Source organism: Excalfactoria chinensis, chromosome Z, assembly GCF_039878825.1.
Source record: "Excalfactoria chinensis isolate bCotChi1 chromosome Z, bCotChi1.hap2, whole genome shotgun sequence".
NCBI lineage: Eukaryota > Metazoa > Chordata > Aves > Galliformes > Phasianidae > Excalfactoria > Excalfactoria chinensis.
In genome coordinates this window covers 23,294,551-23,303,597 of record NC_092857.1, presented here as the reverse complement: position 1 = coordinate 23,303,597, position 9,047 = coordinate 23,294,551, and the positions used below count along the sequence as shown (strand labels likewise).

Sequence of the window (9,047 nt, the reverse complement as noted above, 5' to 3'; positions counted from 1 at the left end):
TTTTGCTATGTTATGGATTTCGTCTTTACCTTCATGATTGTAGAGTAGCAGTCAGGCAGATTGGGTTATTTTCTATGAATATCTAGCTCACATCCCTATTGACAGGAAATACAGCCACTGTCACTTGTGCTGAGTTACTGCAAAGCTGAAGTTAGGCAGATATTTAAGATCACAGGTGCTATGTGAGAGTGCAGGAAGGGAAGTGTATTAGAATCATAGAGTGGCTTGGGTTGGAAGGGACCTCAAGGATTACTGGGTTGCAATCCCCCCTGGCCTAGGCAAGGTTGCCAGCCACTAGATCAGGTTGCCCAGCACTACACCCAGACCAGTCTTGAACACCTGCAGCACTGGGGCATCCACAGCTTCTCTGGGCAGCTATGCCAGCACCCCACCACCCTCTCAGGGAAAGATTCCCCCCTGCCATCCAATCTAAAGCTTCCATCTTTTAGTTTAAAACCATTCCCCCTTGTTGTATCACCACTGGCCTGTGCAGAAAGTTATTTCCCTCCTGTTTGTAATATTCCTTTCAATACCAGAAGGCTGTAATGCAAGAGCGGCATAACAGTACTGATGTTACAATTCACTGTAGCTATCTTGGGTGCTTTTAACAAACATTGAAGTGAACCTAAAGGCACAAGCATCAGCTGGTAATGTATATTTAGCTTCCATCTTCAAAACACAGGAAACAAAAGCTGCTTTTACACTGACTTCTTCCAGTCAAGAATTTAGTGGTAAATAAACTAAGCACCATCTGTCACTACAAACACACACTGATACACACCATTGATTCCTGTTTTTACATAGTACTCCATGCAGAGGAGCTTTTAAGCACGAATTTGAAGTAAAATCCTGAACTTTTCCTAGTTTATGAAAACCCTCTTATTCCCCCAACACTGTAAGAGGGAACTTTCAAACAAAGCTTCAAGGATCCTCAGAAGCCAAATAGTGAGTAGTCTGGGGAGTTGTTTTTAAACACAAAAGAGGCAGCTACCTGCACCTGCCATGTCTGCAACAGGCTACAGGAATAGGCAGTCTGAGTATCAGATGGTGGCAGATAGATGATAAAATTTGAAAGGAGCTGCTGAAACTTTCTAAACATCCTACTTAAAGAAGGACTCAACTCTAGTGGTATGAGGGACCACGTTCAGACAGGTTTTAACTATCTCTAGGGATGGTGACCTACCCTGCGCAATGTGATCCAGTCTTTGACCACCCCGAGTGTTTATAAAAGTTAGGAAGTGTAATGGAATTTTCTTCACTTTGTTACTGAGCTCCACTAAGAATCTGTTTCCATCTTCTTTATAGCCTCACAGCAGGTATTTGCACATAAGGGAAAGATGTCCACTCCCCCAGCCTCAGACCTTTTAACTCAACTGTAGCGCTCTCAGCCTCATGAATGAGTGATGCTCCAGCCATCTTCATGACCATAACAGCATTTCCAGACCTGGAACTCTAGCCAGGAGCATCCTGGTTCTGCATGTTTTGTGATTTCTCTTACACCATCCGACAGGAGCAGTACTTTTACTGCTCTCTCCTCTTACAGGCTACTTTGTTTAGTTCACCAGTTTCCCCTAGCCTGGACTCTGTACTGCAACTTACTAAGGTTCTTGTTTATTTGTTCCTGCATTGATAAGTGATTCAAAACTAAAAGGAGGTCACAAGCCAGTGTGTGATTTGCTTGGGGAGAGGGCATTTTGTCAAAGTGTTACATTAGCTTTTAATGCATTTTAATAACATAAACTCGGCTGCCTCAAGAGCACTGCCACATTTTGCGTTGTAAATACATGGCTTGTTGGCTGAGTAGTACAATTATTGCCAACCAAACTACATTTTAACACTATACAGAGAGTTGGTTAAGTTCATAGAAACAACGCAGGATGAAGGAAACTGCAAAATGCATACGGTAAGCATACTTCTTAAAGAGCTGTAGAATAGGCTATTCATAAGATGCACAAGCTAAGTAAATACAGCACTTATAAAAAACCCAAAAGTACAGGAATTCTTTTTCAATTAATATACTTACAGCATTTAAAGCTCTTCGGTAGCAGACAGATTGCAAGATAATAGATTGCAAAATAACACCAAATATAATGACACAGTTTTCTTCTAGTGAATTGAACCACTTTAAAAGATGCCACCTGCATAGCAGAAAGGGATCGAATACTTACAAATGAATCACAAAGTAAGTTTAATTACTGTTTCAAAACATTTCAAAAGCAGCCAAGACAATACAGAGAAAGGAAAATTCCGAACACGCTAACTAGCTCAAAGTACAGTACTCTAGAACAGCATCACATCTTTCATAGGATTTATAAACACTAGTTTAAAAAACATCTAACACCACATTCATGAAAATAAATATAGAAGTGTATCCCCTTGGTAATAGTATTTTTTAATGGTCACTCGAGAAGAGGATGAAACTTAGGCCTATTTATTGCTGTTTTCATCCTAGTAGTGTTGATAGGTTCTAAATGATCGATTTGATTACTGACACCCACAAATGAAATGGAAAAGAAGTATGGCTTAAATAAAACAAAAGCAAATTGCAATAAATATGCATTTTAATGGAAAAGGCTATGGAACGTGAGAATGGCAAACAACAATTCTGCGTGAAATGGAGAGACCAAAAGGAACTGGGTGAAACAAAGCAAGTTCTTTTAGAAATTAAGAAGCAATACAAGAGAAACGTTTTAACAAGAGATGCATTCAAACACAAAACCATTTACTATTCAAGTGCAAGGTTGAAAGTCACAAATAAAGGCCCTTTAAACCCCATTCCCAGGCTAAATAAAGCTCAAAATAATACTGCTCGCTTCCACCATGCACACGCAGTTCCATGGCATATTGTAACAGTATTTGGTACAAACAAATGAACTTTGATGTTTTAATCACTGGTTGCTGGTATGGTAAGATCTTAAACTCTTCAGCAGTTCAATGGTAGGAAGCCAGACAGCAAACCAACCAAAGAAAAAATGTCCAGGCATAAAACACCTTTTTTTTTCCCCCAAGGTAAAACATTTCAGTCAATACAGTTGTCAGGTTAAGTTGCCTTGCTTTAATGCAATAGAAGGTATAGACTATTAAACTACTGTTCCAATTGGACAATCAGCACAACAATACAAACTATTATTTAAATCAGTAGTTTGATTTGGCTACTCAGTATTTACTGCAAGATGACTGATGCCCAACAAGTTATTACAGAAATATGCTCCATTCTAGCTCAAAGTACTGCTGTGATCACAGTTAGGAACTATTTCTAGGTTTCAAGACCATACTGCTTATTAGAACTGCTAGTTGCTCCATGACTGCCCACAATAGGTAGATAACAATCTGGCCACTGGCTACTACCTCAGGCACTCCAGACAAACAGAGCCAGCTACTCAAGAGTACACGTAAAGATGTGAATTTTAGCTCAGTGTTTCACAACTCTGTGGAATCTGATCTGATAGCTGACTGCTTCCAACAGAAACCAAGACTCACCTCATTTAATAGTTCTGTTGTAGTTTTTTGTTCACTCAATATATAAATGTCCTAAAAGGAAGGTACTAATTGAAACTAGTCCCAAGTCAGTCATGAAAAGAAATATCAAAAGTTAAATAACCTTCCCATAAAGGGTTTTCCGACCTTACAAGGAAATACAAGTGACAAAAATGTGCATCAAAAAAATCCACCTAGAGGAAACAAGCACATCTCACTTGTTCATGGACAGCAGAATTCGCAACTGCGAACACATGTACCAATTGAAGTGTTTAACAGATCAGTACTAAGTAAAGCTTGCTTTAACAAATAGAACACGAGTGACTAGAAACTGTATACATTTCTTAAAACATCAGCCCTCCGATTCCACCCTCAGCAATGCAACAGATGTCTGTTTTGTGTGTGGGTCTTTTTTAGTTTGGCTGTTTGTTTTTACAGTAATTTAGCATTATAAGACAAATCATACTATTGGTAACAAGTCTGTCCCATGTGCCTTATAGAAAATGTTTAATAAGTTTTAGGAATTCTTAAGGTTCCCTTGAATGTTTTTACAATGAATCATTAAGATACCTTGAACGTTAATCAGTTACAGGGCTCATGAGAAGCACCTGCACACTGACAGGAAGTTACAACTATGCTCAGCATCCAAGAAACTCAGTTATCCCGTCCACTTTGAAGTCTAAAGTTTGAATCAAAGAGGTATGTAATTCACATGACTAACAACAAAAACAACACCTCCCACATAAGCTTTTCTTAAAATGGATTAAAAATAGGATTGTATTTCAATAGGTGAAATAAATAGTAAGAATACATCTTATACAGCTAAAATACTATATCAGTACACCGGAACTATAGGCATAAAGTAGATTCTTACTTTAGCTTCACAGAGGGATAAAAATTAAGACAGCATTGCAACTATTCAAGTGAACCTGAACAGCAATTTTCAGAAGCCCAAGGCTTCCAAGCCACAATAGGAAACTAGTTCACTAACCTAAGATTAAACAGCAGGGCGAATAGCTGTGTAATTTCCTGTTACTAGGACCACTGTTCTTTCTTATTCCTGACTTTTCAGCTCTTTACAAGAGGAACTTCATTTACTGAAACAAACATATTGCAAATTAAAATGTAACTCAATGTAAACCCAACAAACTTCATTAAATATATGCTTTGCTGGGAGAATTTCTGAAGGTTAATCTGCGTAATAGCCTGTTTGTATTTCTGCTTGTATATAGCAAGGTTTAGTTCCTGTTTCCAGTAAGAGCTATGAACTGGGAAGCTGTCAGCCCAGAAATTACACTCAGTTTACAAAAAGGAAGTGGGAATCACAAATAAGTGCAACAATCTCCTAAAGGTGTAGAAGTTTGGCCAAGGAAAAAAAAAAAGAAAAAAAAAGCATTCACTGTAACATCCACTAATATTTTGACAGTAATGAATGTCACAATCACCTGAAATGCCAGAGTTCACGGGAGCTACACACCTGGCAGTTACAGCAGAAGCCAATTGTTTGGAAAACACAAAGCACCACTTCCAGTTGGACCAGTACCAGATCAAACATTGTCTTGTCCTGCAGCGCGACAAGTAAGCAAGTATTCATTCAGTACATGCAAGTAGTCAGAAGGGCTGTGCAAACAATTTTCTAAGCGCACTGGAGTCCTCGCTCCATACATTCTGGAGAAACTCACGCTTAACAAGACACTCACTTCAGAAACTACAAATACAGTCTTACCATGTAGGCATCTCTAAATCTTCCCACATAAAAAACTTCATTTTAGGTGTATGCTATGGTAGATGCCGTGTTGATTTTGTTACTGGTAACTCAGCTGTTTCAAGTCATTAGCAAATGAAATTTTCTAGTCTGGGAGTCAGAAGCGGAGCCATTCTCTCCAGTTCGACTCTGGTGAAAGACAGATGCTACATTATGTTGTTTTGATCTACAGAATTATAACTTGTATATTTTGAGACCAGGAATTGCAATCTGACATTCTTTTATCTCATGTGAAAAAGCCCGTGGGGAATTAAGAAGAGAGGAGTGATGTTTCTTTTTCTCTGCTGTGGAGAGAAGCAGAACGTTAGAATGTTTTAAGTTCTTTTAAAATAATTTGTGATGAATGGCCTCACAGAAGTCCATGATATTTTAGTAACGTTAATAAAGCCAGAATTTCACACTTCATTTTTCCTTCCAAGATTGAAACCTGAAATATGCAAACTGTTCTTTTGCTAGCACATCTTTATTTAGCATGTATCCTTTATAAAAGGAGGAGACTGGCTATTTACTATCATACTCTGAGGAAAATCAATTTATACTGGTTAAAAATTTAAGAAATTTTGACCAAAGGTGGTGAATCTCAAAAGGAAGTCCAACCCAGCATTTCTTTTAAATGTCCTGTGTTCTATATGGTTTAGTCACAACCTAGTGTTTTACACAAAATAACAAGGTAGGGTTTTTTTTTTGTACAAATAGATGAATTAACGATTTATTTTAAGCTGGCTTTCCTTTTTTCTTGGGTGGACCTTTGTAACCTTTGGCCTTCCTTCGCAAGTTTCTCCGATCCACAATGGGCACCTCGATTTCTGCTTCCTCAGAGCTGCTGTCAGCCCGCTCAGCTCCTGTCTGTGTGTACTGGTCTGTCTGCGTGCACTGCTCTGCCTGCTCAGCATGCTCCTCCAAGTGCTCTTCTGTCTGGTTATTCTGTCCTTCCTGTCCAGAAGACTGCTGAAAAGAAACACCCTCCAGTTCAACCACCATCAAAGAGCTCTGACCCAAAGCAACAGAAGCCTCCTGCGAGTTCTGCTCTGCTTCCTCGTTTTGATCTTCCACTGAGGAAGCTGGTTTGTGTGCCACATTTTCAGAAACAGCTTCTCCTACTGCTTCACTTTTAATGGAGTTTGGTAGGCCATTGTTTGAGAGTTCTTCCTTTGATGTTAAAGCAATTACATTTTCAGCAGATGATTTTTTTTCTTCAGATTCTTGCTTATCTTCATCAGTGCCCTTCTTTTCCACTGATGCACTTTCTTCAGTCAGTCCTTCTGAATCATTTGCATTTAAAACCTGAGGGTGTGCCAAGATTACCAAAGGAATTATTAATTTAAGATACAAGAGGATGAACAACTTTTAACCTTAGCTAGCAATCACAGAGGATATTTTGGCATTCAACGGTTTCCATTACTTCATATACAGTCAACTAAACAACCCCCTCCTCCTCATTGCACAAAACTATTTTGTGAACTGCATTTGATATTCAGAGTTCTCCATCATGTTTTCATATTCAAACTATTAATAAATAAATAAATAAATGAGTAAACATATTCTGAAATTATACCCAGGGAAAAATACCAGTGTTTCAAAACCGCCTATGGTAAAACCCGTGTTACAGAAGGTACTTTAACAGTAATTAATTGCTTTGTACACTCAATCATTGCAGATGTACTAGATAAAATATAGATGATGCTTTCAGATATATCCAACAAATAATTCAGAGAGAAACAGCTGTTTTGTTACTGCCAAGGGAAACTGGAGTAAAATATCTCTTTTCACTTTCTTTTATCTTGCTGGTACCGCAAATATATGCCCCACTTCTGCAATCAAAGCAGAAATGGCAGTATATTTTGTTAATGGATTAGCATCATCTGGCGTAATAATTGCATCTCCCAAGAATTTCATACAGTGGTGGGTGCCTCCCCCTAACTGTTACAAAACGGAAGGAGGAAACAGCAAAGTATGTACATTCTGAAGGAAAAACAACACTTTGTTGTGTGAATTCTCTCACCTTCTCTGACACAGCATCTTCTGAAGGTTTTGTCGGAGGCTCGAGGATTAATGGAACAAGCAGTGTTAAGGGTTCTTCTTGACTCTCAGACTGCAGCTTTGATTCACCACTTAGGACTTCATTTGCAGTTTCCTCTTCAGCCATAACTAAGGTCTTAGAAGTTTCTTCTGATACCTCCCCATTAAGAGATTCAGCTGGAGTTCCCTAAAAATTATACTTTTAAGTCAAGATTATGCCAAGCCTTACCCCCATCACTAACAGTGTATGTGTTCTAAGTTTGTACATTAGATAAAAAAGCAGCTAATTCAGGTACCTTGAAATCTATAGTAAGCCCAGTACACAGTAGCTATGTAATTACTAATCCAGCATATTAGCTTGATGTTGTCCTAAGTTTCTGACTATGGCATACATGATTAACAGCCAAACCAAGTAGCATACATGCTACAATCACTCCTTGAAATGTAAGCTAATGAACCCAGCACAACTTATTATCTACCTTCTCAGAAATCAGTATGAATATAGAATCCTGGAGGTATCATTAGACACTAAGGATACCCCAAGATCTGAATTTAAGCTTGCATACAGTAACAAGACTTTGTTCAATTCCAACTTCTATCTATAAAGTCAAACAAGCTTTACAGTGAGAAGAAAGAGAGGCAACAGTTATGAGTGAAGCACATCACCTGCTGATTTCTTCAACTAAACCTTTCCCTTTTTTTTCAGAGATCCTGGATCAGACCTTGACCTTACTCCAGTTCTCTGCAATATTTGAGAAGTTCAAATCAATCAAGAATACTATTTCAATAAACAAGCTGAAAATTTATTTTGCTGAAGAAACTATGAAATCTACCTCAAAACCCACAAGGGTTATCAACTCCAGCACCTGACACAACATAGGAACATCCAAAAGCAAAACCCTACCTTTAAGAGCACTGTTCAAACACTTCTTGAATTCTAACAGGCTTGGTGTTGTGACCGCTGTCCTGGGCAGCCCGTTCCAATACTCATCCACCCTCTGGTGAAGAACTTTCCCCTAATCCCCAACCTGACCCTCCCATGAGGCATCTCCATGCCATTCTCTTGGACCCTGTCACTGTCAGCAGAGAGCAGAGATCAGCATTGCCCCTCAGCTCTATTCATGAGGGGCTGCAGCTGCCATGAGGCCTCCCCTCAGACTGTTCTTCTCTTGGCTGAACAAATCAAGGTATCTCATCTGTTCCTCATTCATCTTGTCCTCTCAGCCTTTCACTATTTTCACAGCTCTGATTTAGATGCTCACTAATAGTTTTATATTCCTTTATACTGTGCCCAAAACTGCACACAATGTGGGGCCACATCAAAGCAGAGAGATAGACAACCCTTTCCCTCGAAGAGCAAGCAATGGCATGCCTGTTGCATATAAGTTTAAAACAATTTTCCATTGTCAGTAATTCTGTACAAGCTCTAGCTTCTCAGATATGCTACTCAACAAAGCATTGGTGCAAAAAATGAACAGAATCACATAGATCAAGGCAGGAAGGAACATATTTAAAGGAAACTGTAGCAATGCTCTGAATACAGTCATCTACCGTGACTGTTAGAAACCATCTCACCTCCTTCTCACTCAACTTCTCAGACTGTGATGCACGTAGCTCAGTTTCTAATGCACTCTGGTTCTCTTCTGAAGCAATCACTTCCTCACCACTTTCAACATCAACCTCAGGTTCTTCCTCTATGACTTCAGACCTTTTCGATGTGTGAGCTGGAAGTTCTTGCCTGCAGCAGATATTTTTATGTACCCCAGTCAGATTTTGTTTTACAGCA

At 39.0% G+C, this 9,047-nt stretch overlaps 1 protein-coding gene across 1 annotated transcript in view; it reads right to left on the bottom strand.

Moving 5' to 3' along the window:
* Nucleotides 1-1,699: 1,699 nt before the first annotated feature.
* FAM169A (family with sequence similarity 169 member A) overlaps nucleotides 1,700-9,047 on the bottom strand; it is a 41,587-nt gene continuing 34,239 nt past the window's right edge. Inside the window, exons 11-13 of the mRNA XM_072359698.1 lie at nucleotides 8,837-8,999; nucleotides 7,245-7,448; nucleotides 1,700-6,526 (exon numbers count right to left, since the gene is read on the bottom strand). Of these exons, the coding sequence (XP_072215799.1) occupies nucleotides 5,957-6,526; nucleotides 7,245-7,448; nucleotides 8,837-8,999 (937 nt within the window). The 3' untranslated portion in view covers nucleotides 1,700-5,956. The remainder of the gene's footprint in view (nucleotides 6,527-7,244; nucleotides 7,449-8,836; nucleotides 9,000-9,047) is intronic.